The sequence below is a fragment of the Dermacentor variabilis genome, unplaced genomic scaffold, assembly GCF_050947875.1.
Source record: "Dermacentor variabilis isolate Ectoservices unplaced genomic scaffold, ASM5094787v1 scaffold_20, whole genome shotgun sequence".
NCBI lineage: Eukaryota > Metazoa > Arthropoda > Arachnida > Ixodida > Ixodidae > Dermacentor > Dermacentor variabilis.
Window position 1 is genome coordinate 1,646,153 of NW_027460368.1, and position 27,993 is coordinate 1,674,145.

The 27,993-nt window shown below is 48.8% G+C and overlaps 1 protein-coding gene across 1 annotated transcript in view; it reads right to left on the bottom strand.

Annotated features, from left to right (window-relative positions):
• Positions 1 to 27,993, bottom strand: part of LOC142568529 (uncharacterized) — a 152,148-nt gene that overhangs the window by 63,714 nt on the left and 60,441 nt on the right. The window contains exons 8-15 of the mRNA XM_075678438.1: positions 26,404 to 26,655; positions 24,139 to 24,303; positions 22,355 to 22,624; positions 20,443 to 20,765; positions 17,737 to 17,947; positions 14,169 to 14,412; positions 11,836 to 11,984; positions 4,114 to 4,430 (exon numbers count right to left, since the gene is read on the bottom strand). Of these exons, the coding sequence (XP_075534553.1) occupies positions 4,114 to 4,430; positions 11,836 to 11,984; positions 14,169 to 14,412; positions 17,737 to 17,947; positions 20,443 to 20,765; positions 22,355 to 22,624; positions 24,139 to 24,303; positions 26,404 to 26,655 (1,931 nt within the window). The remainder of the gene's footprint in view (positions 1 to 4,113; positions 4,431 to 11,835; positions 11,985 to 14,168; positions 14,413 to 17,736; positions 17,948 to 20,442; positions 20,766 to 22,354; positions 22,625 to 24,138; positions 24,304 to 26,403; positions 26,656 to 27,993) is intronic.

The window sequence follows — 27,993 nt, forward strand, 5'->3', positions numbered from 1 at the left end:
CTCGCATACATGGGCGTAGGGTGTGAAAGGGACGTAGGACGCAATAAAGCAAGAAAACGCTAATACTACAGAAATGACAGCGGCTGCGAACAAACTGGATAAATTTAAGTTCAAGGTGCCGTACGGAGTCTGGTTCGGGAACTATGTTCGTCGGGGTAGATGCCACAGAACGCGAGAGGAGAAACGCATTGCAGATTTCCAGAATTTCCTCGATGTATGCGGTCGTCGTGCCCTTGTGCCCTTGTTGACGTGCTTGAACTCCTGGCTGAAGCTGGTCAGCATCACTTTCGCTTTTCCTCCATGCAGTCGAGCGATCCCTCTTGCGACGCAAATTTCACGATCGAGCAGTAGACGTTGATCACCCTCAACACGCCTTCTACGTCTGGGTATGTTTCGGTGCCGACGAAAATAACAATCCTGGAGCGAGGTGGGATGCTCACTTGATCTAGCACACTTAATGCGCGATGACTACGAGAACTCTCCGGCGGTATCACTTGATCTTCTGACAGCGTTATCGACTTCGACTTCAGGTCGATGATTGCTCCGTCTTGGTTCAGGAAGTCCATGCTGAAAATGACTTCTCGTGAACACTGTTCCAGGATAACGAAGGTGGCAGGGTAAGTTCGGTCATGAACGCTAATTCTTGCAGTGCAGATTCTAGTCGGCGTTATGAGGTGTACTCCAACTGTCCGGATTTGAGGGTCTTCCCATGTAGTCTTGCTTCAATTGGGCGGTAAGGGGTCCCTTCATCACGGAGTAGTCGGCTCCTGTGTCCACTAAAGCGGTGACTGCGTGGCCATCTAGATACACGCCGAGGTCGGGAGTTCTTTGTCTTGTCTTACAGTTAGGTCTCGGCGACGGATCACGGCTGCGTCGTGTTGACGTGTGGCTGGAACGTCGCGTCGTCAGGTCTTCTTTTGTCGGCGTATTCCTTGCTTCTAGGCTTCGTCGGGATGGCGCCGTCTTGTTGGTATATCGTCGAGATAGTTTTTGCGGCGTCCTTGTCGGCGGCGGAGGATCTTCGTCAGTTCGATGAAAAGTAACCGCACCTCCATCGGTTACTGCTTTTACTTTTCCGGATATGGGCTCGCAGACCGGCCCCGGGCTGGGCCAGTGTATGGTCGGCATTGTGGCGACAGGTAGCAGCCTAGTGACGGCGAACGGGACGGGACGGTCGTCGAGAACTGCACTGAGTGGCGGCGAGGTAGTCGGCGATGTCACGAGGGCGCTCCCCAAGCTGTGGACGCGGCGCGTTGACGGCGAACCCTCGCAGTCCCAAGTCGAAGTATGGACATTGGCGGCATATATGGCCAGCTTCCCCGCAATGGTATAAGAGGGGGCGGTGGTCGGGGGCGTGCAAAATGCGTTTCGCTGGCCGACAGGTGCGCGAGGAGGCGGCAGTGGTGGCGGCGGCGTCATGAAGCCCTGGCGCGGATGCGGAGAGGGAATCTGGCGGCGGCCGGCGGCGGCGTATGTCACCGCTTCTGGTCATGGGGCTATGGCGATGGCGACAATTTGCCGACCTCTTCTTTGAAGATGTCGACAATTTAGGCCACCTGAGGCTTCTGCAGTTCCTCGCGAACGACCGCTCTGATGGTCTCTCGCATGTCTTCACTGCCGAGTGGTTGAACATCGGTGTAGTTTCGGCGGTTATATTGCCTTGTCCGCATATAAAGCGTCTTCTCAATGGTTGTGGCTTCGCAAACGAATTCAGCAATAGTCTGGGCGGGTTGTGTATCAATCCGGCGAAGAGCTCTTGCTTGAGACCCCTCATCAAGAGGCGAACTTTTTCTCTCCTGGCATATCGGGGTCGGCGTGTCTAAACAAGCGAGTCATCTCAACCGTAAAAAAATTACAACCATTCCACTATGTGAAGATTGAATGGCAGCGAAAGCTGACGACAGTAAAAGCTCTCAAACGAAAAGCAAAATGCTTTCGCTGCCATTTCATCTTCACAGATTGGAATGGTTGTCATTTTCTGCGTTGCGAATCTGGCTTCGTTGCTCGTTCGTATATGCCCGGGCTCCCGATTGTCGTTTTCGTTCAGCATCGCGGGAGTGTTCTTCATCGGTGGTGGTTTCCCGCTGGCGCAGTTTACATTCTCATTGCTGTTCCCTCCGGCGCTCCTCGTACGCATGTTGTTCTTCGGGTTTACGAGCTATACGTGTCCACCCCATCGATAACGCAGCTGTTTTTAGCCCAGATACCTCTCCTGCTTATATACTGCGATAACCTTGACGTCGCGATATTGTTTACGGTGAGCGTTTCCGCACTTTGACATTTGCACCGCGGCACTGCACCCGTATGGGTTTGTTAGAAGTCGCTAAGTCTGTTTTTATTGCCGGACGCCGGAAAAACTACAGAAGGTTAGTCATATACAGCTTTCGCAGTAAAATCGTGATGTTCTCATTGGCTATAGCTGCACTCGGGCTTCTAGCCTAGTTTCAGCCCTTTCCTTGCGCACGACGCTCTTAAAAAGTCTGCAGGCAGCCGCTACGGAACAGGTCCCTTGTTGTCATGGTTGACTACCGGTTCTCAAACCACGTTCTGGCAGCGTCTTCTAAGGCGAAATATACATGCCGCACCTTGTCGTCGGAGTCCCAGTTGTTGAAAGTAGCGATTCGTTCATAGGTCTCCAGCAAGGTTTCTGGGTCTTTAGATGATGATCCATAGAAGGTTGGTGGGTCCCGAAGCTGTTGCAGTAGAATGGGGGTCGCTGGGGCAGCCATTGGGGTTGCTGACTTAGGTTTGATCCCTCTGGTCTTCTCGGGAAGAGGTCCGTATTCCGGTAGCAGTTCTTGCTGCCTACGGCTAGCTCACTGGTCCTTGGCGACGTTGGTGTTGTCCTCGGATTTCGGACTTAGATCGCGGCTTTGCGGGGCGTTGGGTACATGAACGGACTATAGCACCTCCGCCTGATGTCACACAGTAGTTACGGTGAAGAAAGCAGCAAAACTGGGAATGACGAAACTAGCATTTTATTGGGCGAACCTGTGCCCTCAAAAACAGGCTACACTCAAATAACGGTGATAGCGGCGAACACAATCGGCGATCGTCGAAAATCTGCTCTGCCGGTCAAGCGCGTCAGCTTTTATACACCAGTCATCGAAGATTCCAGAGTAATCGGTGGTGCCCGTGTGTCTTCCAGAAAGTTCTACGCAATTCGCATCGTATAAGCAATCATATTACACACGCTTCGATGACAACAGAACCATCGATAACATTCGGGAAAGTTCCGAAACATGTGGGCATGTCCCGCGCTGAGCGATAACATTTGTTAGACGGTGAAAAGCGCTCACCCGAAAAAAGATAAACAAGCACATGTGTCAATATTGAAACAAGGAAACGAGTCTCCACAGAAGAGATATTCAAGAGATGAAATATGTGCCAGCAAAGCGATTGTTAGAGTGCCGTAACAGGCATAGTAAGATACATGCCCCATCTTTCCGGGTATGTGCAACAAGGATTATTCTAATGAAAGTAGCGGGAAAAACGTATTGCCTAACTTGGGCTAACTTTCTACAGAGAAACTACAATGGTCATATTCGTGTTTCTCAGCTGCTCGGCATGAATTCCGTGCCCGACATGAACCGGCGGACGACATATAGGACGACATATAGTATGTCTATGACGTCACAGGTGTAGCGGAAGAGCATCGGCACCCGCACACTCCAATTCTCCAGCGGTGTTCCGAATCTCGGAAGCTGCACACAAAGCCAGGCAAGCTGATTCGCCTATGCGCAGCGCTTGTCGAGCCGCAAAGGAGCCAACTCTGCGACCTTCATAAGCAAGAACTAGAGGAGCCAGGCAATACTTCATCTAATGTTCGCTACAGCTCTTACAGCATCGAATGCCCTAGTTTACCGCCATTGTCGAAACTTCGAAGGCAGCATTTAATTCGAGGCAGTGCCTTCTGCCGCACTGATGGCCTCGAGAGAGCTGAACAGTGAAAGCAGCTTCACTTCTTCAACGTATATTTTCAGTCTGTCCAAAATGCTACACGTGAGCGTCTTAACAGTCGTGAAGCAACAGCGGCGGAGCGCCAAGCGGCCGCTTAATTTTTGGCGCACTTACATGCGCGAGTTTTAAGTCACTCTTTATTGGGCCACTGACCTGAAAGACGATGTACTTGCAGTCCAGATTGGGCGGGTATCCTCCCGGGTAGTTTGGGCTGCGCACGTCGAACAGCCGGTTGGTCAGAATCTTGTCGCACTTGTGGTGCTCCCGGTGTTGGCCATCACCTCCGACGCCCAGGGTCGAGGTAGTGAAGCCCCCCTGCAGGGGCCTGAAGGGCGGCGGCCGTGGCGACTGTGCCTCGTCTTCGTCCACGCACTCGACCTGGCGCAGCCGAATGCGGAAACCTGGTCGAGAGTTGGCCGCATCCGAGTGGAAGTGCAGCTGCTTCTCGTTCTCCTCGAAGTCGTACATGCCTGTGAACCGTGGAGCGTGCGATGCTGTCACTCACGCGCACGTGTACTAGACTTTCGCCACGTCTATATTACAGAGAAGACCTATCGCGGACACGACAGGGCGAACGAAACGAGCATCTATACCACATGGGTTAGCAGGTTTTAACGTTCCATATATAGGGTGTCCTAGCTAACTTTAGCCGCGCTCTTCGTGGAAAATAGGAGATCGAAAATACACGGTGCAAGAGACGATTTTAGGACATACTCTATTCGGTCATCAGAGGTCTGGCAACCGAACACCGTAGGTCCGATAATTGTATCTTGCGCCGTGTGTTTGAACCTTTCCTTTTCGTTGAGTAGCTTGGCTAAAGTTAGCTAGGACGCCCTGTATCGACCTTGCAACGTAGTTGAAGGCTGCGGATTAATTTTTCCCACGGCACCGAAGCTGCAGTAAACAGTCTTTGTTTTTATTGCGATAGCAACTATAGCGACACTTCTGGCGAATTTACGCAGTCGTCATCGCCGTGATGTTCCGTATAAAGTCCTAGTGCTATAAGGCCCTATTGCTCACTGCGGCGCAGGATGCTGTGGGTGTGTGAGATGGTGAGCTGAGAAGTATGGTTGATGCGCGCCGTCTTCCCGCTCGCCCAATGTAGCACGTGAACGCCGGAGGGCTGAGCGTGGTAGCGCGCTCGTTATGTCGGAGGTAATGTGTGGTGGCTATAAAAGCTAGGCAAGCCGAGATGGCTTGTGGCTTCGTATATGCGCTGTGTTTTCGCGCTCCTAGTGTTGGATGTGCCGTAATCTCAAAGTTCGGAGACGTGTTGAAGATAGAGGCAACACGAGGCGCTCGCTCGCCGCTGCTGCCCCTCTTCATCAGGCCAGCGCAGCGGGCGTCTGTAGTGATCGAGCGAGAAGTGTTCACGTTTGCCTGTGCGCGCGTGACACCATGCTTGTTAACTTAGTAAGCGAAAGTTTACTACAGGTTATACTGCCGATGATACTAGCAATCTTACTTCGTATAGCTGTCTAATAATTTGTTATCGCAATTAATGCTACGCCTTTTCGGCGAAACTGCCATTTTTTCGTTTTATTTTCAACATTACTGAAGTTTGGCTGCCGTGGACGTATTGCTACATAAAGCTGAGCAACTGAGCGCCACAGCCGCTTATGAATCTGTCCTTGGCTATCGCTGGCGTTATCTAAAGGACATATTTGCCACTGTAGGCACAAATACCGAGCAACAAACGTAACCAACCATGGCGCAGCCCTTGTCCTCGTTTACGTTTCTTGCTGTTTATTCGTCTCTATATAGCGGTAAACGTGCCCTTTAGCAGTTCCTAAGCAACCACGGCATGTAGACATCATCTACAGAAGAAAACAAACTACTAGACACGCCGCGTACCGTGCAGGTTTCTGCAATGGTTAATTACTTTGGAACAGGGATAGGCAAATGCCAAATAATGTGAGAAAAGCATTGAGGTCGCTCAGAACACCAGTACCCCTGACCTGCTACTATGCGCTGACTGTGGAAGGGGAACGGAGTGATAAATGGAAGGTGTGGTGATAAAAAAAGTCCCAGTTTTGCCAGAAAGGCCAAGCACCCATTGCGATAGCGAATTAGTGTATAGCTCTATGAAGTAATGATAGTAGTTTCCACGGTCGTATGGGTGGTCTTTCCACTCTGAGTTCCACTGGGCTGCATGGCAAAAGTGCCAGAAAGAGCTCCCATCCAAAACAGGCAGTGGCTATTGGGAAGGCCACTGTGGCATGTGATTGCATCATAACGCAGGCAGTTAGCATTCCCATTGGGTTGATGGAAATATGATCGTGGACCTTCCCTTTATGCTCGCGCTAAGAAACTATATTTGATATTGTGTTTAACTCACTCTATCAAAAAGACCAGGATTAAGCGAACGAACAACCAAAAAAGGAAAAAAAGTAGAAAAGCAAAATCTCGGCCAACGATCGATGCTTTCACGAGCGCACGTGACGTACGAGAGGCGCGCTGTGATCGCGCGAATCGGGAGATGCTAAAAAGCACCGTCGTTCGCGGGGCAGTTGGTTCGTGGCCTAACCCCCCCCCCCCCCAAAGATTTGTGCCATTAAATGAAGTATCATCGTCAGCAGCAGCGGCATTTCGTATTCTACGACAGCACCACTAGTGGACCGATCCACGCATGTCTAAATTGGCCAGGCGTCAACTTGAAGCGTTTTGTAGCTTGTAAAATCCGAACACATGAGGTTCTTCCCCTTTTGATCGGGACCTCTTGAATGCAGCCGAGTACAATTTCGCTTTGCTGGTTGCCGCCAACAACGGCTCATAGTGAGTGCAACGATGCGTTTAGGGCAGCTTAGCGTCAACGTTGCGTGTGTTCAATAATGCGTCTTTGAGGCTAGGAGGTCGTCAGCTAGATTATCAAGGAAAACTTAAAATCAAATAACGACGACGGAAAAGGAAGCCTCTATGTTCCCAAACTCAGCCGATCACCGGGAAAATCCTCGGACGAGTGCCAGTATGAAACGCCTTTCCTTTCGAAGAATGGATCATTGCACCAGTGATCCCAGGACTTTCCGTCATGCTTTGACGGTTATATTACAGTACTCAACTGGGATATTGAGGCAATCGCGAGGTGCTACTTAGTGCTCGCACAGTGAGCCAGATCGAATAGTGCAGATGCCAAAACATACAGGGACGATGGGCACAGCATATCCCTATCTCCGTTCAGCGTGGACTCCGTGGCACGGCTTTGCGGGCGGATGGAAGCAGCCGCACGCGATTGCTTACAACTCCGCTCTTACAAGGTTCCGTAAAAAAACTGTGTTGAAAAGTATTAGGGAGGGCACGCCCTGTAATGCAAGAAATGTACCGTAACTGTTGTAGAAGGTGTGGCCTGGCACGTAAAGTTTGACCTGAACCCATATGCGTTTGAAAAAAAAATAACTGCTGAATAAAACTAAAGACTCGGATGTATTTTGATAAACACAGAATAAAAATATTTAATTTAATTTTAGTAGCCAATCATCTTTTTTTTATTGATATGTAACTGTATGATAGATTGGCGTCTTTTATGGCTCCGACGACTCCTCCTCGCAGGGCAAGGAAAACTAAACGCAAGAACAATTTAGGCAGCCATATAGCATAGACATTTGCGAAGCTCCATGCATGAGTAAATAAAGGCACAGAAGAAACTGAAAGGACGCTAAGAGATACACACATAGGTCCGTAAAAAACAAAAGAGTCCGAAAACACGCATATAAGTTGAGAGTGTTGCAGAGTAGTCGTCTGATTAATCTACACATATCTACATAAAAACCGCAAACAATACATAATAAAAATAAGTCACGCTTTTTCAATAGCAATAAAGGTACTGTAAAACGCATCTCACGTTGATCGTCGACGGTAATGCGATTACCATTCGAGCAATGCAGACACACACTTTTGCTGAAGTGACGTTAATTTAAAATCTGAGACTTCCGTTGCTTCGGCTACATCTGACATCCACTGTTCCCGGTATGGGCCTACTTTGCTGTAGCAGTCACATGTCAAGATTATCTACTAGTATGGCGGCATGACGAAGAATGTCCGACGACGCAGTGAAGATGATGAGATGATGCAGAAAGGTATGGCATCGATGAAACCACAAAAGCGGTACAACGACAGCCTAACTATAATGGGATGATAAATGGGATGATGATTCTGAAATTATGACAATGGTATAACGATGACGCCTTCACGACGACGGTATGAGGACAATGAGATGGCGACAAGTCTATGAGAACAATGGAAGATAAGTGCATGACGAGAACCAGATGACGAAGGTGGACTGACGACGATGGCACGACCCTGACGGCATGGATACAGCGGTGTTAGAACAGATGCATGACAGCGACTGTTTGACGACGACACAGTGACGACGATTGCATGACAATGTTTACATAATCAAGATTGAATGGCGGTAGCATGATTACAATAGAATGACAAAAAGAAATGACGTTGATAGAACGACGAAGCCGCTGTGACGACAATGGAATGACGTTTCTGAAGTGATTACTTTGATAAAACGACAGCGTGATGACGACAGCATAACAATAATAGCATCATGACGACTGTGGGGTGCTGATGGCGTGATGACGACGGTGTGGAGAGACTTCGATGAGGAAGTTAGAATGACGACGATAGAACAGCCATAACGCATAACGACGACGGTATGTCAATGAATGCATAGCGACGAGGCAGTGAATACGATGGCATGACAACTTCCAGAGGATGACGACGACTGTGTCACGAAGACTGTGTGACAACGATAGCGTGATGACGACAGCATGAGAAAGTCAAACGGCGAAATTGGATTCCTCACAATGAAACGATGAAGACGGTTGCCTCACAATGACGGTATGACAACTAATACATCACGACAGTGTGACAACACTGGCGTTACGAAGACGGTATGACGATAGCCATATGACGGAGACCAGGAGCACATAACATAGTGTTTCAATATCTTACGCAAATGGGGCCAGGGAGTCAGTATAGAAAGCGTCATGACAAGGGCATGACAAGAGTGAGATGACGAAGCTGGAAAGACGAAGCTGAAATAAGCACGATGGCATCACGACCACGAGCCCATACGTAGTGGCCCAAGCTGATAGACAACTTGGGTTACTGAATTGGCATAGAAGGCGTGATGACGACGGCATGACGAGAGTCTGATGACGAAGGTTGAATGGCGGCGACAGCACGACCACAACGACACAACGATGACGGTATGACAACGCATGCATGACAGTGACTGTTGACGACGACACAGTGACGACGATAGCTTAACAACAGCGATTGCATGACGAGAGCATAATTATGACAGCATGACAAAGAAGTAATAACGTCCATGGAACGACCAAGGCAATATGACAATGGCAACATGATCACGAAAAGATGACGTTTCTGAAGGGATGACGATGGGAAAACGATAGCGTGACGATGACGGCGTGACGACGTACGCGGAAAGAACCAGCGACAATCGCTTGCTTCATAACCATGCGCAGTTACCGTTATAGCATAGGACAGATGAGGCAATGCAAGAGGTCGTAGCTGTTTGTCGATTGTCTGCGCCATATCTTCTTGCGTACTTGTCGGCCACATTCACCGCGATGAATTGTGGGTGAGGTTAGAAAAAACAAGAGCGACTTATCTAAACCATACATATGGAAGATCGGCACTGGTTAGATTGGGATAAAAAAAGTCACAGTTTAGCACGAAAGGCGAAGCACCCATTGCGATAGCAAATTAGTAGATAGGTATACGAAGTAAAGATAGTAGCTTTATCGGCCGTGTAAACTTGTAAACACTCGCTTACTAACTAAATTAACAATGATATAATGTGTAGGCGAGACTGAACGAGGACGTAGAAAGAAAAAGAGACACAGAAACAGCGCTGTCTCTATGTGTCTGTTTCTCTCTACGTCCTCGTTCAGTCACGCTTACCTACACATTCTATCAATGTTTCAAACCAAGCAGCCGGCCAACGTGCTTTAACTAAATTAACAAGCACGGTGTCACCCGCGCACAAATCATGAACACATCTGGCTCGGTGAGCGCGGAAACTCGGCTGTCAAAATGCTGGAGTGAGGAATCGCGGCAGCAGCGAGCGATTGACCTTGCGCCATCTTTGGCTTCAACGCGTCGAAAGCACAGCGCATACGACGCTACCGACACTACGCGCACTCTGCAAACATCGCAGTTGAGGACCGCACGGGCGTGCACTTTGGCCACGTCGCAGATCGCAACGCGCCCCTACAGCGTCCACCATTCACGTGCCCAATGCCGTAGTAAACGCCACGGTTGTCTTCATTCTGTACGGAGCGGCGGACGAGGAGAGCATGGAGGCACCTAGCAGCCGCTGGAGAAGAACGCCCCTCCTCCCTCCGCCGGACTCCCCTGCCTCGTCCGCGACAGGAGAGGGTACGCTTCTGGCCCGCGTTCCTATCTCGCGCACGCGATATTAACGCGATAGCGTTAACGGCTCCATGTTGCAGAAAACTGGACGTCGGCGTCCAGCGTCAAACGCCCATTCGGCAAAAAGATTTTCCAACCACCCATACCCAGGCCCTCTATGTGGCGCAAGGAAGTTACTGAAATAATTGAATTTCTCAAGCTAAAATGCGTAGAACATTGTAAAGTACGACTTATACGCAATCTATGGACATGGTAGCGTCCACTTGTAATTTCGATAAACAAGAGAATATAATTATGTTACGCGAAAACTCAAAGAAGCCCTTTTTCGAGCTTTTCTACCATACATAGCCCGGCCACGGCGGCTGCCATTCGCGCGCGCCGGCGCGCGACTATCTTGGAGGCCACAGAGCAGCGTGCCCGCTTTCTTGCAACACCCCCATACGGCGCTCGCCTCAGCCGCATCGTGGCGGAGGCGAGCGCCATCTCTTATTTTTTTTTCCTTTTTTAACCTAGGTAGGACATTAGGCAGTATAATAGCAAGAGCTTCGTGGCGCAACCCACCACCCCGTTCCAAAGGGGACGCTCATAACATCCATCCATCCATCGCGGCCCAAGCAAAGGCCGCGTTTCTACCAGAAAGCCCGCCTTCGTGCATAGGGTTCGCTGCCCAGCGTTTCCCGGTAAGCATTACGGTTACATATGCTCCAGTTGCCGGGAAGCGTGAGAAGCATCAGGCATCTTTGAATGCTATCACGTTCCACGCTTAAGCGTCCTTCAAATTTTTTAACCGCGTTCGCCGGCTCACTGTCGCACCCTTTCACTCGTACATACAGCATACGGGTGCGCGGCGACGGTTTTATCGCCCTTGGACTGTGCTAATTAAGCTGGATCCACACGACGGGCCGGACCGCGCTCCAGTCCGCAAGAAAATGTGACGTACATAAGCTGCACTCCCCGCGGTAGCCTAGAAAGGTTATGGCGTTGCGTTGCCGAGCTCCAGGTCGCGGTTTCGATCCCGGCCGTGGCGGCCGCATTCCTATGGGGGTAGAATGCAAGAACGCTTGTGTACCGTGCTTTGAGTGCGCGTTAAGTAGCCCTATGTTGTCAAAATTTACCCGGAATCCCCCACTACGGCATGCCGCATAATCAAATCTTGGTTTCCGTACGTAAAACCTCAGACTTTAATTTAAAGTTTAGTTTGCGTGCGGCATCGTTTTGTGCGGCGCGATTCGGGGTCCAGTCATGCTTCTCCGCGGAGTTCTGTCAGTTGTGTGAATTTATAGCTTGAGGAGAACAAGGGGAAAGGCGAGGAAGGAAGGGGACGAGATAGATAGATAGATAGATAGATAGATAGATAGATAGATAGATAGATAGATAGATAGATAGATAGATAGATAGATAGATAGATAGATAGATAGATAGATAGATAGATAGATAGATAGATAGTGAAATTTTTCTCGAGGAACTTACCCGATGTGTTGCGAGAGAAGATCCCGCATAGACGCTGTCCGTCAACGTCCAGGTAGTCGTACTCGCAGTCGGTGCTGGACTCCACGTCAAAGCGCTCGAAGTTCATCTCAAGGCGGCACACTGAGGAGCTCATCTTGCGCACCGTGTACCTGCGTGGGGTGAACGAGGCCGTGCCACGACCAGGGTCATCAATTGGCTAACATGAAATGCCCAGCGTAGCGGAAGCTCTACACGAGACGCTCGGCACGCATTTGCTTTTGTCGCCGTCATAGTAAAGTGCTTCCCAATGACGTTTCTTCAGCAGAACAGAAGGCTGAGCGAACGCCGTAACTTGTGGAATGCAAAAAAAATTTATTGATGCGAAAGCATCAAATGGTCCATTGAGCGAGAAAGCTGGCGTCTACCTGTCTTCTGTGCAAGCGAAAAACGACCTAAATTCTAATTGGCTGAGATGCCACGTCACGAGCGTGCCTCGACGGGAAAAATGGAATACCTACTGATGTGTCCTAGCACGCCAGGTGTTGCGTGAGGGGAGAGGGCACCGCCGTGACGCCAAGTTAGCTTCGCTCTCACTCTTGGAAGCCTGAGTTAACCGCGCGTTCTTGCCGGGCAAGCTCTCGCCTGCGTTCTAACTGCGCCTCGGTAAGGCCAAATCAAAACGTGTGACGCCAACGCCTTCAAGACAGATATATATATATATATATATATATATATATATATATATATATATATATATATATATATATATATATAGAGAGAGAGAGAGAGAGAGAGAGAGAGAGAGAGATTTTATGGCAGTCGGGCAAAGTAGCATGACGTCATGGATCGAAGAGCAGCGGCCTTGTGCTATCTAGGAGGCGTTGGCCAAGCGTCTCAACTCGCTCGGTTGCTCGTGAGGAGTTCATATCTCGAAGGACCACTCAGCGGCGTTCAATTGGCCATTAATGCTTTCGCATTCACGACGCATAAGAAGTGCTGAAGTGTCCTCGGATTTTGTAAGCGAAAAATGGACTGGAAGATCGGACACGGAAAAGCCGACTACACCACTGCATCTGTAATAGCCTTATACGCCTGAACAATTTCCCGTCAGTGACTGCGTTTGGCGTCAGAGCACTGATAAAAACGCATATTTTTTTTTTCTCAAAACATCGTTTTTCACAGTCACATCAGTCATGGAATCGTTGCTTGGGAAAACATGTACGAACTTCACGTTTTACCGATACGGCACATTTAGAATCAAGACATCCGCATGATCACTATAGAACATCTAACTATACTTCTATGGACGCTTCCGCATACACAGCAATAAAGAAACAAAGGAAAATATACCCAGCTCAGTGATATCATCATTCGTACCTTGTAAATAAACACCTACACATATTTTTACAATAAATTCTGCCATAGTTATATTTGTATTATTGAAATTATAGCGTGCATTATGTGCACTAAATGTACAGTTATCGGCGAGCTTTATATTCTGTTAGCGTTCTTAGCCTACATTAGCCATTCTGTCTAGCCTCTTTGCGCCTACTCATTGAGAATAGAAAAATGGTTCACATTTCGCCGGCGCTTGGCGGAATCGAACTCGCGTCTAGCGGATTCCTCAAGCGCAGCATTCCGATGCATTGGCGCTGCGCATGAACGCCCGCAGGCAGCGAGGAATTAAATCTCAGAGTTTGCACGCACCGGCAATCTCTAAGGCGGTGCACAAACAGGGAGACTTTGTATACGCAGTGCCAGATGGCGCAGCGTATCCAGAGAGAAGCGCGAGAGAGAAGCTCGGCTACTGCACACGGCTCATAGATGACGCGTTTCGGAGGTTGTAATACGGTGTCTTGCTATGTAAGGTGCATGCTAATCGCATTAACGATCGACGATCATAGTGAGATGGGTTCTGCCGGGATTTATTTTTTTCAGTTTTTTTTATGTATACACGATTATCACTTATGATTTGCAATACTTATTTCTTCTTGATTTATTTTGCTGTTTATTACCCACCATTCTGCTATTATAGTGGCTGTATTGTCAGTATTGTGTTCGGTTCTCTATTGCTGTGTGTGCCGACAGCACTAGTGTTCACCTGCATATAAACTAGGTACACTTTAGCATCCTCGATCGTGTTTCTTCCACGGCGCCAGCTCGCAATATCACAATATGTTATTGTTTAGGGTCCCAGTGCAACCTTTGATTTCTGGTTCCTCTCCCGCATATTTCATTACCTCCATTTCGTTAAAGAAAGAACAATTTTTTTTTATTAAATGTATTTGCATGACATGATAGGCAGAGACATGGAGCGCCATTTCCGGGCACTCGCTGGCGATGTTTCTATTTACCTGCAGTCGAGGTTGTTGCCGTAGTTTGCCGGGTAGTTGGCGCTGAGCAGCATGGCCTCGGGTTTGTGGATGGTCTCGTCGCACTCGCCCTCCTCGTCGCCCGGGGGAACTCCGCCTCCTCCGGGTGTCGAGGCCGGCTCGTCGCACTCGTTCTGCCGGACGGCGATGTGAAAGCCGCGGTCGCTCTGCGAGTCGTCCGTGTGGAAGCGCATAACCTTCTGCGGCTCCCGGAAGTCCATCAAGCCTGCGAGGTTTTACGTATGCTGGAGGGTGGCGGGTTGTTCCGTCTGTGGGCCCAGCGAATGAACGACTCACGTGCGCGACGCCCGCGGAATGTAAACATCGGAGTCTTTCTGCTGCCGCGTCGCGCGGAACTTTTCGTTCTAGGGCGAACGTGCCACGTTTTGCAAACATGTTTGCAAAAGGTGGCACGTCCCGAAAGCGTTATTTTCCGCGTTCTCCAGTTGCATCAACTTCGACGAGCTCGTCGATGCCTCCTTCCCTTAATTAAGTTTTCCGAGGCACTCGAGAAAAAACCCAGGACGGCAAACGCGAAGAATGCGCAGCTGTGCGTTTACATGTCATGATGGCATTACCCGATATGCGAGGGTTACGATACGGAGTAATCGAAGTGCATGTGGAGTGTCGGTATGTTGCATCGAAACGATTAAAATGCTTCGTCTGGTTTTGTTTTTGAGTTGCCTTTTCGCGTGTTACGACGCAGCGCGGCGATCTTTATTCCCGATGATACAAAGTATCTCAGCTAACGTGGGCAGAGAGTATTAAAAAGATGGTCGTTTTATGCGAACACATGCAAGTAGATGTTTTTCTCAGTTCAGTTGAGAAGCCGCCAGTAATTTTCCGCCATAGGTTTTTTTGTTGTTGATATTGTCTTCGTTATTTAGAAGCAATTATTTACATTGTAATTGCGGCTCTAATGTACGAACCATCAACAAAGAAGTTCTAGGCAGTTATAGGAAACATCGAAGAGTAATGTTTTGGGCAAGATACAATTGGTGTGTTTATTTTTGCCAACTGAAAAAGCCCGTGAAGCATGAAATACACCACGTATTACGCATCCTTCCGCACAACGGCACCCTCCATCAGGCTCACTGAGAAACCTTACGAAAAAATAGTTACGAATAAACAGTTTCCCTCGAAAGGCGAAGCTTTGATTGCGATAACAAGTCAATAGGCAGCTATACGAAGCAAAGTTAGCAGTTTTATCAACCGTACAAATTGCCGTAAACCTTCACTTGCTAACTAAATTAACTTTCATGTTGTCACGCACGCACAGGCAAACATGAACAGATCTCACTCGATGACAGCGGACACTCGCTGTCATGACGCTGGCGCGATGAAGAGCGGCAACGGCGGCGAGCGAACGCTGCGTGCGTCCTCTAGGCTTAACGCCTCCCCTAAACGTGAGATTACGAGACCATCCAACACTAGACGCGCAAGAAGACAGCGCACGTGAACTCAAAAGTAGAGCGAAATCTAGTAGACTCTAGTCAAAAGTCATCTCGGCTCGCATAGCTTTTGCACCCGCCGCCGGTTACCTCCAAGACAGAACGCGCACGGTCGCGCTCAGCCACGTCACACGCAGCAATGGCCCCGCGATGCTGCGTTCTCCCTCCCCCCACATCCGCCTTTCGCGCACAACATTGGGCGAGCGGGAAGATGCCGTGCATCAAGCCACCATCCTTCTCTACACACCCTCTAACACTTTTTCCTAGAGCATATATATATATATATATATATATATATATATATATATATATATATATATATATATATATATATATATATATATATATAGCATGCGGCATCGCGGAGCGCGCTAGAATCTTCTCGCGCACCATACGATCGCTAGGGAAGCGTTAGGATAGAAAAGCAAAGCATTCATGGTGTTATTCGCTGAAGAAACGGGTGTCTGTGTGCGCGCGCGCACGTGGGTGTCTTTGTGTGCATGTGTGTGTGAAGTGTGATTTTCGAGCTATAATTATTTGCATAAAAGAGCAGCATTTTATACGATGAAATTATCTTGTTGCAGAGAAATATAGATAAGCTGGATGTTACATAGACATATTTACATGCAGTACATCATATATATAATATTTGGTTACATTTTCAGTGGGAATACATAGCGTTATGTTAGACTCGGGGTGTTTCTGATGAGTTTGTTTGCTCTGGCGCAATTGCGGATATGAAACGCGCCCCGTGTCTCAATGCGCTGACCTGCGTCCGAGGAAGGGTGTTCTATGCCGCTTGTCAACGTATGCGTTTGTGGCATAATGGTTTCAATAACAGGCTTGTGTGCTAGAGGTTATGTGTTCCACCTCTGCTGTCGTCGGACAATTTCATTAGGAGAGAGGGAGAAAGAGAGATGAACAGGAAAGGCAGGGAGGTTAACCAGATATCATGTCTCAGGTTTGCTACCTTACGACAATTTCATTAATGTTTACTTAATTGTTTATGGCACCATACATTGCAGAAAACGATGACTTCGCAAAGTCACAATGCCGTTCGAAGCCAAAAGGACGAAGTTTAGAGCAAATCCACGGGCTGACCATCACTACCTTGTTGGCTGAATCGCCGTGCTTGCAGCTCCCGCAGACAGCAGAACCGCAGCAGAACTGATAGTTGGGCGAATTGGTACGAATTCATAGTGAAATATTTAGCGCGCACAATCGACAAGGACACAGTGAAGGGGGACAGTTGTGAGTAAGCGCTCGTCTGTCCCCTTCACTGTGTCCTTGTCGATTGTGCGCGCTAAATATTTCACTGTGAGTAGAACCGCAGTTCCCTCTAGTACTTATCGTACGAAACTTTATGCTTGAAAAACTATACTTGGCTCCAACCATTCCTAGATGGCGCTATCCCGTTAAACGCGTTCGGCGTTAGAGGCCCCGATACGTACGAAAAGGTGCCTGAAACTCGGAAGAAAGCTTCGATTTAAAACGAAAACAAAAGCACTCAGCATGTGATATATATCGTAGATATACCTCTCGCGGTAATAAAGCATTTGATTGCTATGCTCGCGGACAGCTTTCTGTGGCTATGAAGGGAAAGCTACGGGGCAAAGCACGTACGAGTGAGAGCGTTTCTGAAGAAAGTCCTGCATTTTCGTCCGCGTTAGTTTAAACTGGGGAAGAGAAAACATGAACACCTTATTAGCCACAGTTAAATAAGAAAAAACGCACCGTTGAATGTAAAAGCTTACTTATTTTGCGGCTTTTCCCTTCCGCGTCTGCGCAAACGCGAAACCGTCTCACGTGGAAGCTGCGTCGATTCAGCGTCTGTTCCGAGCAACCAAAAAGCACTGTCAGACGCTGCCGGACTACCTGGCGTGGTAACACATGCGCAGAAGCTCCGCTCCCGTAGTTTTCCCTTCACAGCCACGGAAAATTGTCCGCGAGTATAGTCGGCGCTGTGTTTCTTTTGCTCTGTTCTATGGAGCGCCATTTAAATCTGTTGACAAGCTGTGCCAACCAGCCCAAATTGAACGCGCCGTTAGCGCCCGTTGAATTGTTTCAACACGTTGTCATCGTCCGGCGCCTGCACTTACGGACGGTCCCGGGCACGACGGTTCCGCACACACGGGTGCCGTCGATGGCCAAGTAGTCACCCTGGCAAGAGTCCGACGGCTGCAGCTGGAAGTCCAGGAAGGTGATCTCCATCTGGCATATGTTGCCGTGAGCGCGCCGAACCGTGTACACGCAATCCGTGCCGTCCTCGTAGTCGCCGGGGTAGTTGGCACTCTCCAGCTCGAACTCCATCTGCGGCACCGTGCATGAGAGCGGGCGTCGGTGGGGCGGCCCAGCCAAACGTCACCGCTAACGACAGTGGCCGAGCATTTTAGCATAGCGCTAACGTTCCACAGTTACTGCATCGATGCCGCCTGCCGCACACGCGCTGATGGTAGATGTGTCGGTAAAGCTATAGGACGGTAACGCCATGCTTAACAGCGTCTTTTTCGTGTTGTCCGAATTACCCGTGCTGCTGGGGTAAATTGATCAATTAATTACACAATTAATTCACCGACTCTAACGCAAGTGCTCTTGCGTTGGCCGAACAGCAGAGGAATACCTTCTCTGGTCGCTGTCGTGATATCGTTCGTGGTGGGAGACTGATTGCTAGAACTGGCACACCTGCTGCGACATGTAAGCATGCTTCTGCGCATTTCTCTACTCGTAGAGTCAGAAATTCTGGACACGAGCAGCAACGATGCGCCTCTAGCACGACAGAGGCTCTAAAAATGCCGTCTTTCGCTAAAAACTGACCGCATTGTCAACAAAACTTAAACGAGTAAACAATTCGCCCAGCCACACGTCAAACATGGAGTATTGCGTGCAAGTTTGTGCGGCCGCATTTTTTTTTTTTTTTTGCGAACACTCCCAAAATTCTGGACAATGGGGCCTTGATGAAATGTTAAATATTACGTAGATAGTGCGGCGTAAAATACAGAAGAGGCTACGCATACTATTTCCAAGCCGCCTTTCAATTCCTTGAAAGTGCGCGTCTCAACAGTGCGCAGAAAAGTTTGAAAGTGTAGCGTGAATGCATAAATGTAGAATCTGCCCAATTAAGTCACGGACTCCACGCCAACGTGGTGGCTGAACAGTATTCGATCGGCTCCAGATCCAGACCCTTCCGATAAGGTCGTAACGGGAGTTCACTGGTTAAGTTGCGAAAGCACTGCGATTTTTTGTCACGAAACTGATTTCATTCACCGATGAGTCAAATATTGCGATGTACGTTGCGTCTCCAAAATAATTTGAAATTCGAGATCAATTTTTTCTTTAATTTTTCGGAAATTCTAGTTCCCGTATTTGCACTTACAGCGTTGGTTTTGGCGTTAGAATAGGACGCTGCAGGCAGTTGACTGCAGCGCATGCTGCAATATGCTTTGTTTTCTCTCTTTCACGTTACCAACAACTGAGTGTAACTGGCAGAAAAGACAGTGCGCCACCGGTAGGAACCAAGCTTTGGTAACACTTTCTGTACACGATACCGAATCAGCGTCTCCGATTTGCAATGGAAACGACATTTCATTTCACGAGCTCAGATGTCCACGGTTTCATTCTACATACGCCGAAATTTCTAAATATGCGTGCAGTAGTGTTTTCCAGCTGACCCTGACCTGTGAAGCATTTGCAGGGATTTTTCGCAGCGTCTGCAGCGAAAATTGCGAATATTGGGCACTCACAAAAATTAATTGCGCACATTCTCTATACCTCCTAATTTCGTGAGCATTTGGTCTTAAGACTGGCCTGAAAAGCACTTTTCAGCGTGTCTTCTTACAATGGAGTGGCACTTTCAATGAAAGCGCAAACGCCAAATAAATTAAGGTCAAAAGTTAGAAGGCGTAAACTGGCTGGCATGCTCCGCAATACCATGCTGCCTCTGTTTCTGTAAAAATTCCGTAATGAGTTGCATAAGCTATTACGCATAGTGGAGTTAGGTTTGTTGATGCAGGCGGGTGGATAAAATTTGTTGAGGCAGCTTAAAAACAAGAATGGCAGACACATACCACGCACAGAGCACACCACAACATGCAAAATCGAAATGTCTCGTTGACACCACGCAGTGTCTGCCTATAAGTATAGTCGTAGGGTGAAACGCACAGGCGACGCTAGTCCATGGCTCAAGCACGTGTCGTTGCTCAAGGCGCGTGAACAATGAAATATATCCAGCGCGGACATTTTGACTGTAAAAAGGGTCCAAAAGCAAAGTGGGCTATGTCCTGTGATACAGTGCACGCAGAGAACAGTGGCGTAACTATCCACTTAATTTTAAATAAGTAGTATTTAGGTGTTAACAGCGTTCAAACGACTGCAATGCAGTAATGCACGATCACGTTTGTCAATGCCACACGGCATGGAGAAATCATACATTGGATCGTAAAAGGGAATAGGTATGCAATGTTGTTCCGGGTCGGTCGATATAGCATGCTGTGAGCGCAACGTAAAAGAATGCACAATAACTAAACCATCCCTACTAGATAAAGTTATTGGGATTTGTTGCGATGAATTGTTATTTGCTGAACCAGCAGTGTAGTAAGCGCGTCCATCGCCTTCTATGCCACTGTGATATGGTAGCTGCTGCATTGCAACACTGCACAGCATCCGGCAGGGCCCACGTAAGACTAAGCGTGTTGCCTGTTAGTATAACATGCGGTTGCCGAAGCTGCTACGCTGACAATCTCCTCAGCGACAACTGGATCATAACCTGCTGAAAGCAGCAACAGAAGGTACACGAGGAACGCCCATACCTTGTCCATGTAGACGTCGCACGAGCGACGCGTGATATACGGTTGCCCCGTTGTGCTGCTGACGGTACCGGGACGATACGGCGTCGTGATGCGCACAGGCGTCGTGGTGGTCACGATGACGCCCTGCGACTTGCCATCCTCAGCGCCATAGTCCGGGTGCGAGGACCCCGGCGGCCCCGGTAGCTGCGATGGAGGCGGGGGTGCCGGCGATGTGCCCAGCGCACACTTGATCTGGCGGGCACGCACTGAGAAACCTCGTCGCGTGGTGGCTACGTTCGAGTGGAAGTGCAGCACCATGTCACTCCCCAGGAACGGAATCACGTCTGCCGAGAGAGTCGTGAAAAATATGGCGTGCACTAAGCGTATATAATGGCGGTGGGACATAGAGACGAAAAAAAGTGGAAAGGCAGGGAGGCTAACCTGAACAGAAAATCTAGTTTGCTAACCTACACTGGAGAATGGGCGAGGTAAAGATATGAAAACAGAAGGAGAGATGGACAGCACATGCAGCATGGCATGCAGCGCAATGAGCACCAACTAATGCTAAAGCCGTTTGTGCAAGTTGGCTGTCCTAAAGAATTGTAGCAGGGCCATCGTTGGCCTTCTGCTGCGATGGCTTATGAGGTCAGCCTTACAAAATAGTTCGTTATGACAATGGTCTGTGATGAACGCGAGCTAGCGCAGTCGAACGATCGTCTCTGTGCACTGTGTCCAGGACAGTTACGCAGAACGCATTCAAGAGTTTCCTCGCGACCACAACCGCTCGCAGGTAGCGTTTTGGGCCGCTGCAGTGCCAAAGGCAGAAGACTTCATAAAGACCGCTCTTAGCCATAGCATACAAAGTAGGAAGCTTAGTGTTGGCAGAGTCAAGATAGGATATGAAGGCAGAGCGAATAATGCAGGTGATGGTCTGTTGTGTGGATAACTTAAGGAGTCACACGCCGAAGAAAATGATGTCTCGCGCAAGCAACGCGAAATTTTCTAGCGGCATTTCACCTAGACGACGGCATCAATTCCTGTGTCCTCTCTTTAATAGGAGAACGAGTAGGGTCATCATCGTACTCGTCACATATGATACTGCAGTGTCCTGGAAGACACTGAAATGTGCTGTGGTGTACCATGAGTACCCCCATCTGGTGCATCTTTCTGGTGGGCGACGAAGGGATTACAATTAAAGTCGTTTCCTTTATATTGCGTAGTTCTCTTGCGCGATGTTGCCCTTTGCTACAGCTGTTAGGTTTCTTGGACTCACGTCAAAGTCAAAGAAACTGCCGGCTATTCTGGCAAGGCGCGATCTGCAATCAAAAACGTGTAGCCTATAGTAATTTTTGCGTAATGATTGGTAGACGCTGCTGTTCTCTGGTGACGTCTTTTTAGATGGTACGAAGAAATGCTTCGGCTTAGCTACCAGTTTTTCGAGATAGCCTTTGTTTGCAGGGGCAGTCACAACAATACGCGATGCTCTGAAATCTGCACTTTGGGCCGATGAGTCAGGCAACGTATCTATTGCCATTCAGCAAGCCGATCTCGCACTCTAGACAGAGGTGATAAAGTTTAACTGAACTCGCAGTCCTTCCCAATATAGCGCCGGAATATGAACAAGAACAACGTCAGCCAGTATTTATTCAACCCGTAAGCGGATGAATATGAGGGTGGCAGCTCGGGATGAACTGTGACAGCGTTTGGCGAACATACAACATGAGCTACATGTCGTACCATCTCGCGTCGCCGTATTACTTCGAGCCGTTTACCTGTTACCAATATCATAAGATGGGTGTAGTACGTGTACAGCCTCGCGAAACCATCGAGTATATCGCAGCAACCACGTTCACTCCGACAGCCCGCACCGCCGTGTTATTGACGCGTTATAGGCCGGATCAGCAACATCATAGGTGCATGCTAGCGGACTCACAGGAATGGTCTGCTGGCAGCGAACCGCAGTGTCGTTGTCCGCCGAACTCTAGGTAGTCGTACTGACATCCCGGCGACGACTCGATGTCAAAGGAGGCGAACACGAGCTCCAGGTGGCACACGCCCTCTCCGGCCTTGGTGATCACGTACCGGCAGTCCTGGTTGTCCAGGTAGTGTGACGGGTAGTTGGGACTCTGCACGTAGAACTCACGCTGCCTGTCGAAGCGCTGGTCGCAGCGAAGCGCCTCCTTGGGGGGACCCGGCGGCAGGACTTCGTTGCCGGGGGGAAATGGAGGTGCATGGTGAGTTAGAGATTGGACGTACGCTGAGATGTGCGGTGAATATCTTATGGTCATGAATAGTGATTGACCAACAGATAATGCGGTTTTTCGATGCGTGCATCATAAAATGAGGAGCCGACATCACTAGGTGGATATTGTTGGCAAAAGGTCGTTCGTAGATGCGCGCCGAAAAAAGATGTGAGCGCGTGTGCCGTGCAGCATGTTCTACTAAACTGAAATCGTGTCAGCGACTTGGAGAAGCGCACAGATTTTTAAGCAGCAGTGATTATTAGTCTGAACGTGATCATACTAAATAATATTTGTCTCTGTTGTCCTAAAAACACAGTATACACATATACAGGGTGTCCCAGCTAACTTTAGCCAGAGCTTCAAAATATGCGAATACCACTTAGCTGGACAGGACCAAGGTAATCTTGTTTGCCGTTGCTTGAAGATACTCAAATTATTTTTTTCATTCCGCATAATTAGATAATTAGTTCTAATTAATTATTCAACTTCTCAAATATAGTAATTACATGACAAGTGTCAATAAGAAAATTGTAGACAGACACGAAAGACTCCCGATACGCTCCAGGTATTTTACGTGTATTTCCGGGCTTCTTCCACGCTCGCAAAAACCCTTTTATTTAGCACATATTGAGCAACAGAAATCTGTATCGGGAGTTTTTCATGCTGCGCTACAATTTTCTTATTGACACTTTTCATGTAATTAGAATATTTGAGATGCTGATTAATTAATTAGGACTACTTATGTAATTTGGTAGAATGAAAAAAAAAATAACTTGAGTACCTCCAAGTGACGGCGAACATTACCTTGGTTCTTCTGAGCTACGTGGCATTCGCATATTTTTTAAACTCTGGCTAAAGTTATCCGGGACACCCTGTATATATCTTACTGTTGCGATAACAGTTTTTTGTATCGTAAACTATTTGGTTAAAATCTATCAACCGCACAAATATAAGTTGGCTGGCTGTGCTTCACGGTGGGTTCTGCGAAACACACTACGAAATACGGGAACGAGCTACATCACGTCTTGTAGATACCGTGAAAGAGGGCGAGTTCCAACTTCGCAAAGAGCGCAAATGACAAGAGAAGAAATTCATATACGAACAGGTAAGATCTGCTCCCTCGTATTGTCTACGCTGTCAGCCATGTTGAAAGCAAACCATCAAGCCCAGCTTAGAACTATCCGGCTGAATTTGGTAAAGGAAAATGAAATGGGACAGTTCGCTTTCGTTATTTCTTCTTTTTTTTTTTGCTTCACTCGCTCGTTACTGGAGGAGCACGACATGTATTCGAAGAGGTGTGCTCAATACGAACTAAAGAGAACCTGCTAATTTTTCTTTTCAAGCAACGCGCTTCGTCACTGATAACTGATTAACCTTCTTTCTTTTCACTTTTGCCACGAAGTGTACCGTGTCGAAGATGTGCATGGCTAGAACGCGTATTGCCCAGTATATAATGCACTGTATATACACTCACTGCCGCTGGCCGCCGTCGTGGTCGTGGCTGCCGTGGCGACGGGGTCCCGGTGCGCCGCGCCGCAGGGCACCTGGTGGAAGCGCACGTGGAAGCCCTTGCCGGACACGGACTCGTCCGTCTTGAACACCATCACGGCGTTGCCCTCCGTGTCGTACACCATGCGCTCTGGAGGGGAACACGCGACGGACACGGCGTTCCGTAGCTGTACGACAGTGCTCGGTTGACGTTCTAAATACGTCCTGTCGATTTTCCATCGGCTTCAACCAGATTTCTTTGCAGGTGCTCGCGAATTTCACCCTGGACCTTTGCAATCGACGTCCGGGAAGTGAAAGGACGGGCTCGAAGGTGCTTACATATTACAGCTCTTTCGAAACACGATCGAACTAAACGGTAGCGAAAAAAAACACAGCCGCCTCAAAGCTTCGCGTTGAAGCAATGCGCACGTATACCCTGTAGGAACCGCTTCATTGCTGCGGATGATGGCTCGTCTGTGAAGCACAAAAAAAAAAACGGAGGCTATATAGAACGGATGACGATTTCCCACGCCATGACATCGATAGCTACGCGATGTCTCTTGGGCGCGCTATCGAATTATTTCCGGCGCCGTTCGTAAGGTTTATAGCACTGCAGCGGTTAAATTCAGTTTATACAGAACTGTCGAAATGTGGGGACAGTTCACCTCATGGTAGGTAAAAAAGGCATGGACGCCCAAATTCGGTGCGCGGCAAACAGGTTGAAAGGTACCATGAGAAAAAATCGTCTACCACCTGACTGGTAGTAATGCTACGGGACGACCTGCTCCGGTGACCTTGAAAATCAAACTTCGCAACTGCACGATTAAATTTCGCGCTAGTCCGGTGATTGAAATCGCGACCGTTGCCCTTCCTGGCCAGTCAGTCTGAACCGGCTGGTCTTGAACAGATAGCAGGCAGCTTTGCTGTTATCAGGGCGAGGTCGAATTAATCAACAACTGAAAGTCACTCGAGTAACTCCTAGAGCCATTTTCGGCGTGGTAACCCGTGGAGCACAATACGGACTCTAAATGGCAGCACGAATCCGAGAACCGGGTAGATAAGTTCCAGACAAGCCGCACCTTTGAGGGGCGTGTGCGCTGGCGCTAGTTCCAATTGATTGAAGAGACGTTTCCTTTTGCAAACCATGATTTTTTTTTTTGTAATAATAGAAAGGGCAAATGGAAGAAAGTGTCTCGGAAGAGCAAGGCGCACTGCAAGAAGCAAGGTCTACAACTGCTGGCCTGGATTCCCCGGTAAAGAAAGCACGGAGATGCACTATATATGGGGCCGCGCGACAATTTTCTGGGCTGCCCAGCGATTGAATCCACCCCTCGTAAACGGGGTAGTTCGTGTGCTTGCGCACACGGCCAGAATTCGGGGACAGGATTGGACAAGATGCCCGTGAGACGCTTGGCGCACTCTCTCTGGGTTGTCCGCTCGGCGCTGCGTTATTGTATGGGGATCGCAAACAGAAATATTGGCTCTCATGAAAATGTATCTATGAATTAGGATTTTATTCATATTAGAACGAGCCCTTTTTGGGAACAACTCAGGCAAAATTAAGTTATGTGGCAAGAAAATGCGATGCGTGGGCAGTTTCATTAGCTCAGTGGGCCAAACATTCAAACTAACGGGCTACCCACGGAACCTAGAGTTCTATTACCGCCTAGCTTAAATTTGCCGCAGATGTTTCAAAATCGTGTGTTCTTATATATCAATAAAATTTAGATTACTAAACATGTTTTCTGGAAAGATACTATTTGTTTTATTTAAGATCACTATTTAGCTACGTCGCGACGATCCAGCTTCCTCTGATAGAAGGCGCCAGGCATCGCACGAGTCACATGTCCCGCATGCACGAGGAAGTACAAATGCCAGCTCTGATTCATCACATAAATCGCTGAAAGAATAACCTTTCGAATCGCAGAGCATAGGGTACGAGTATAGGAAAACAGTTTTTTTTCCCTCGGAAAGTCTCTCTACTCACAGATTTCGTTTTCAAGAACCTGACGTCGTGTTTCTTAGTTTTCCTTCCGCTTTCCTTGCTTTTGTGCTTTCTCTTAAGTAACGAATTGGGGACTTGGGAATACGCGGCTCTAACGTAGCCTGCCTTTCCATGCTTCTACACCTAAAGGAAAAGAAGAGCCGGTGGGGGGGAGGCAATACCATCCCATCACGAGTTCACGTGCGCGCAAATGGTGACGGGTTTTAATGCTGCCAAGTGGGCGGCACTTGCTTGCGCGCTACTTACTGCGCTGTCCCTTGAGCATGGTGCCGCAGTAACGGTCCCGGTCAATCTGCAGGAAGTCCCTGTCGCAGCGCGACGACTTCTCGACGTCGAACTCGCGGAAGTGCATCTCGACCGCGCAGAAGGCGTCCGAGGGCCGGCTGATGGTCACGCGGCACAGCATGTTGCCTCGGTAGGCGGTCGGGAATCCGTAGCTCGTGATGTCATCGCTCAGCCGGTCCGTGCACATGTCGCACAGCGGTGGCGGTGGAAGCACTGCACGGAGACATGCATGGGCAGAGGGGGGGGGGGGGGGGGGGGACATGCGAGCTGAAGGAGAGCACACTGCGCCAGAGCCTTGCCTGCGCGTGCAATGTTGCAAATAAGGACGAGATATGAAAGGTCCACAGAAAAGCGACCCTATATAAGCATCCGTGGGCACAGCGTTGCGTTTAAAAAAAGCTGGCTCATTACAGAATGAAGACAGCAAACAGCAGAAATAAAAATAAAGCTCGTAGCAGAGAGGAAACTTCGCGTCCCGATGTTGCTCATGCATATCTCACCGATATTGACAACACGAACATTAAAGGGACCCGTAACGACCATGGGCACACTTTCGTGCGTTCCAGCAATTCGGAAAACCCGCAGCAGAAGCACCTATGTTTTTCTTGTGAAGCGTACTTTGTCAGTGGCTCAGTTCAGGGTAGAGCTGTGCACGGGCTCGGGCCGGCCCGAAAGCCCGGACCCGGCTCCGCCCGCGGGCCGGGCTCGGGCCATTCGGGGATTATCTTGCTCAGGCTTGGGCCGGGCCCGGGCCAGGCTTTCTATGTCTCGGACGGACCGGTCGGGCTCCCCGATCTCAACACGTCGCCTTATTGCAGGTTGGGCCGGACCCGGGCCGGGCCTGAACCCAGCCTAAGGCCGAGCCGGGCCGGGCCGGGCGAACTCAGGCTTCTTTAGCGTCGGGCCGGACCGGGCCGCCTGTGGTAGCTAGGGCCCGGGCCGGGCGCGGGCTCAGAATTGCGGCCCGTGCACAGCTCTAATTCATGGCCGCAGTGGCCAGTGGTACTTCGTAGCTTGAAGTATAGCGCGAAAAAGCTCGCAGGAAGTCAGGCGAAGAGTCATTCCTTGGTTAATGTTTGATATTTATTTTGTTTAGTGCAATACGAAGCAGTTCATTGAACTATTTGACTACTTATACGAAACACGAAACAATATTTGATTTTATTTATTCGTTTAGCAGATAAACTTCTGCAGCGTGTGCGGGCTTTATTGCACTTTAACGTTTATAACAGAATCTGGACTTCTTTTCTGAAAAATAGAACACTGAAAAACCGTTGATTTGTCAAGAAACTAAAAATTATTTTATTACTTAAGAACTATTTTCCTTTCAGCCAGCGCAAGAGTCCCGTTTACACTGTGCCCTTCCTTGCCATCTAATGTTGGCACTTTCTCTATGTACACGAGACAACAAAAAGTGCAGTCGATGTGCCACGATCGTGAAACGTATATGTGCACGAGAAATGTGAGCCCCGGCAGCTCACTAAAGGCATCTAGAGGCCTGCAGCACGATGTAATTAATTGCCCTCAGTGAATATGTAGCACGTGAGACAC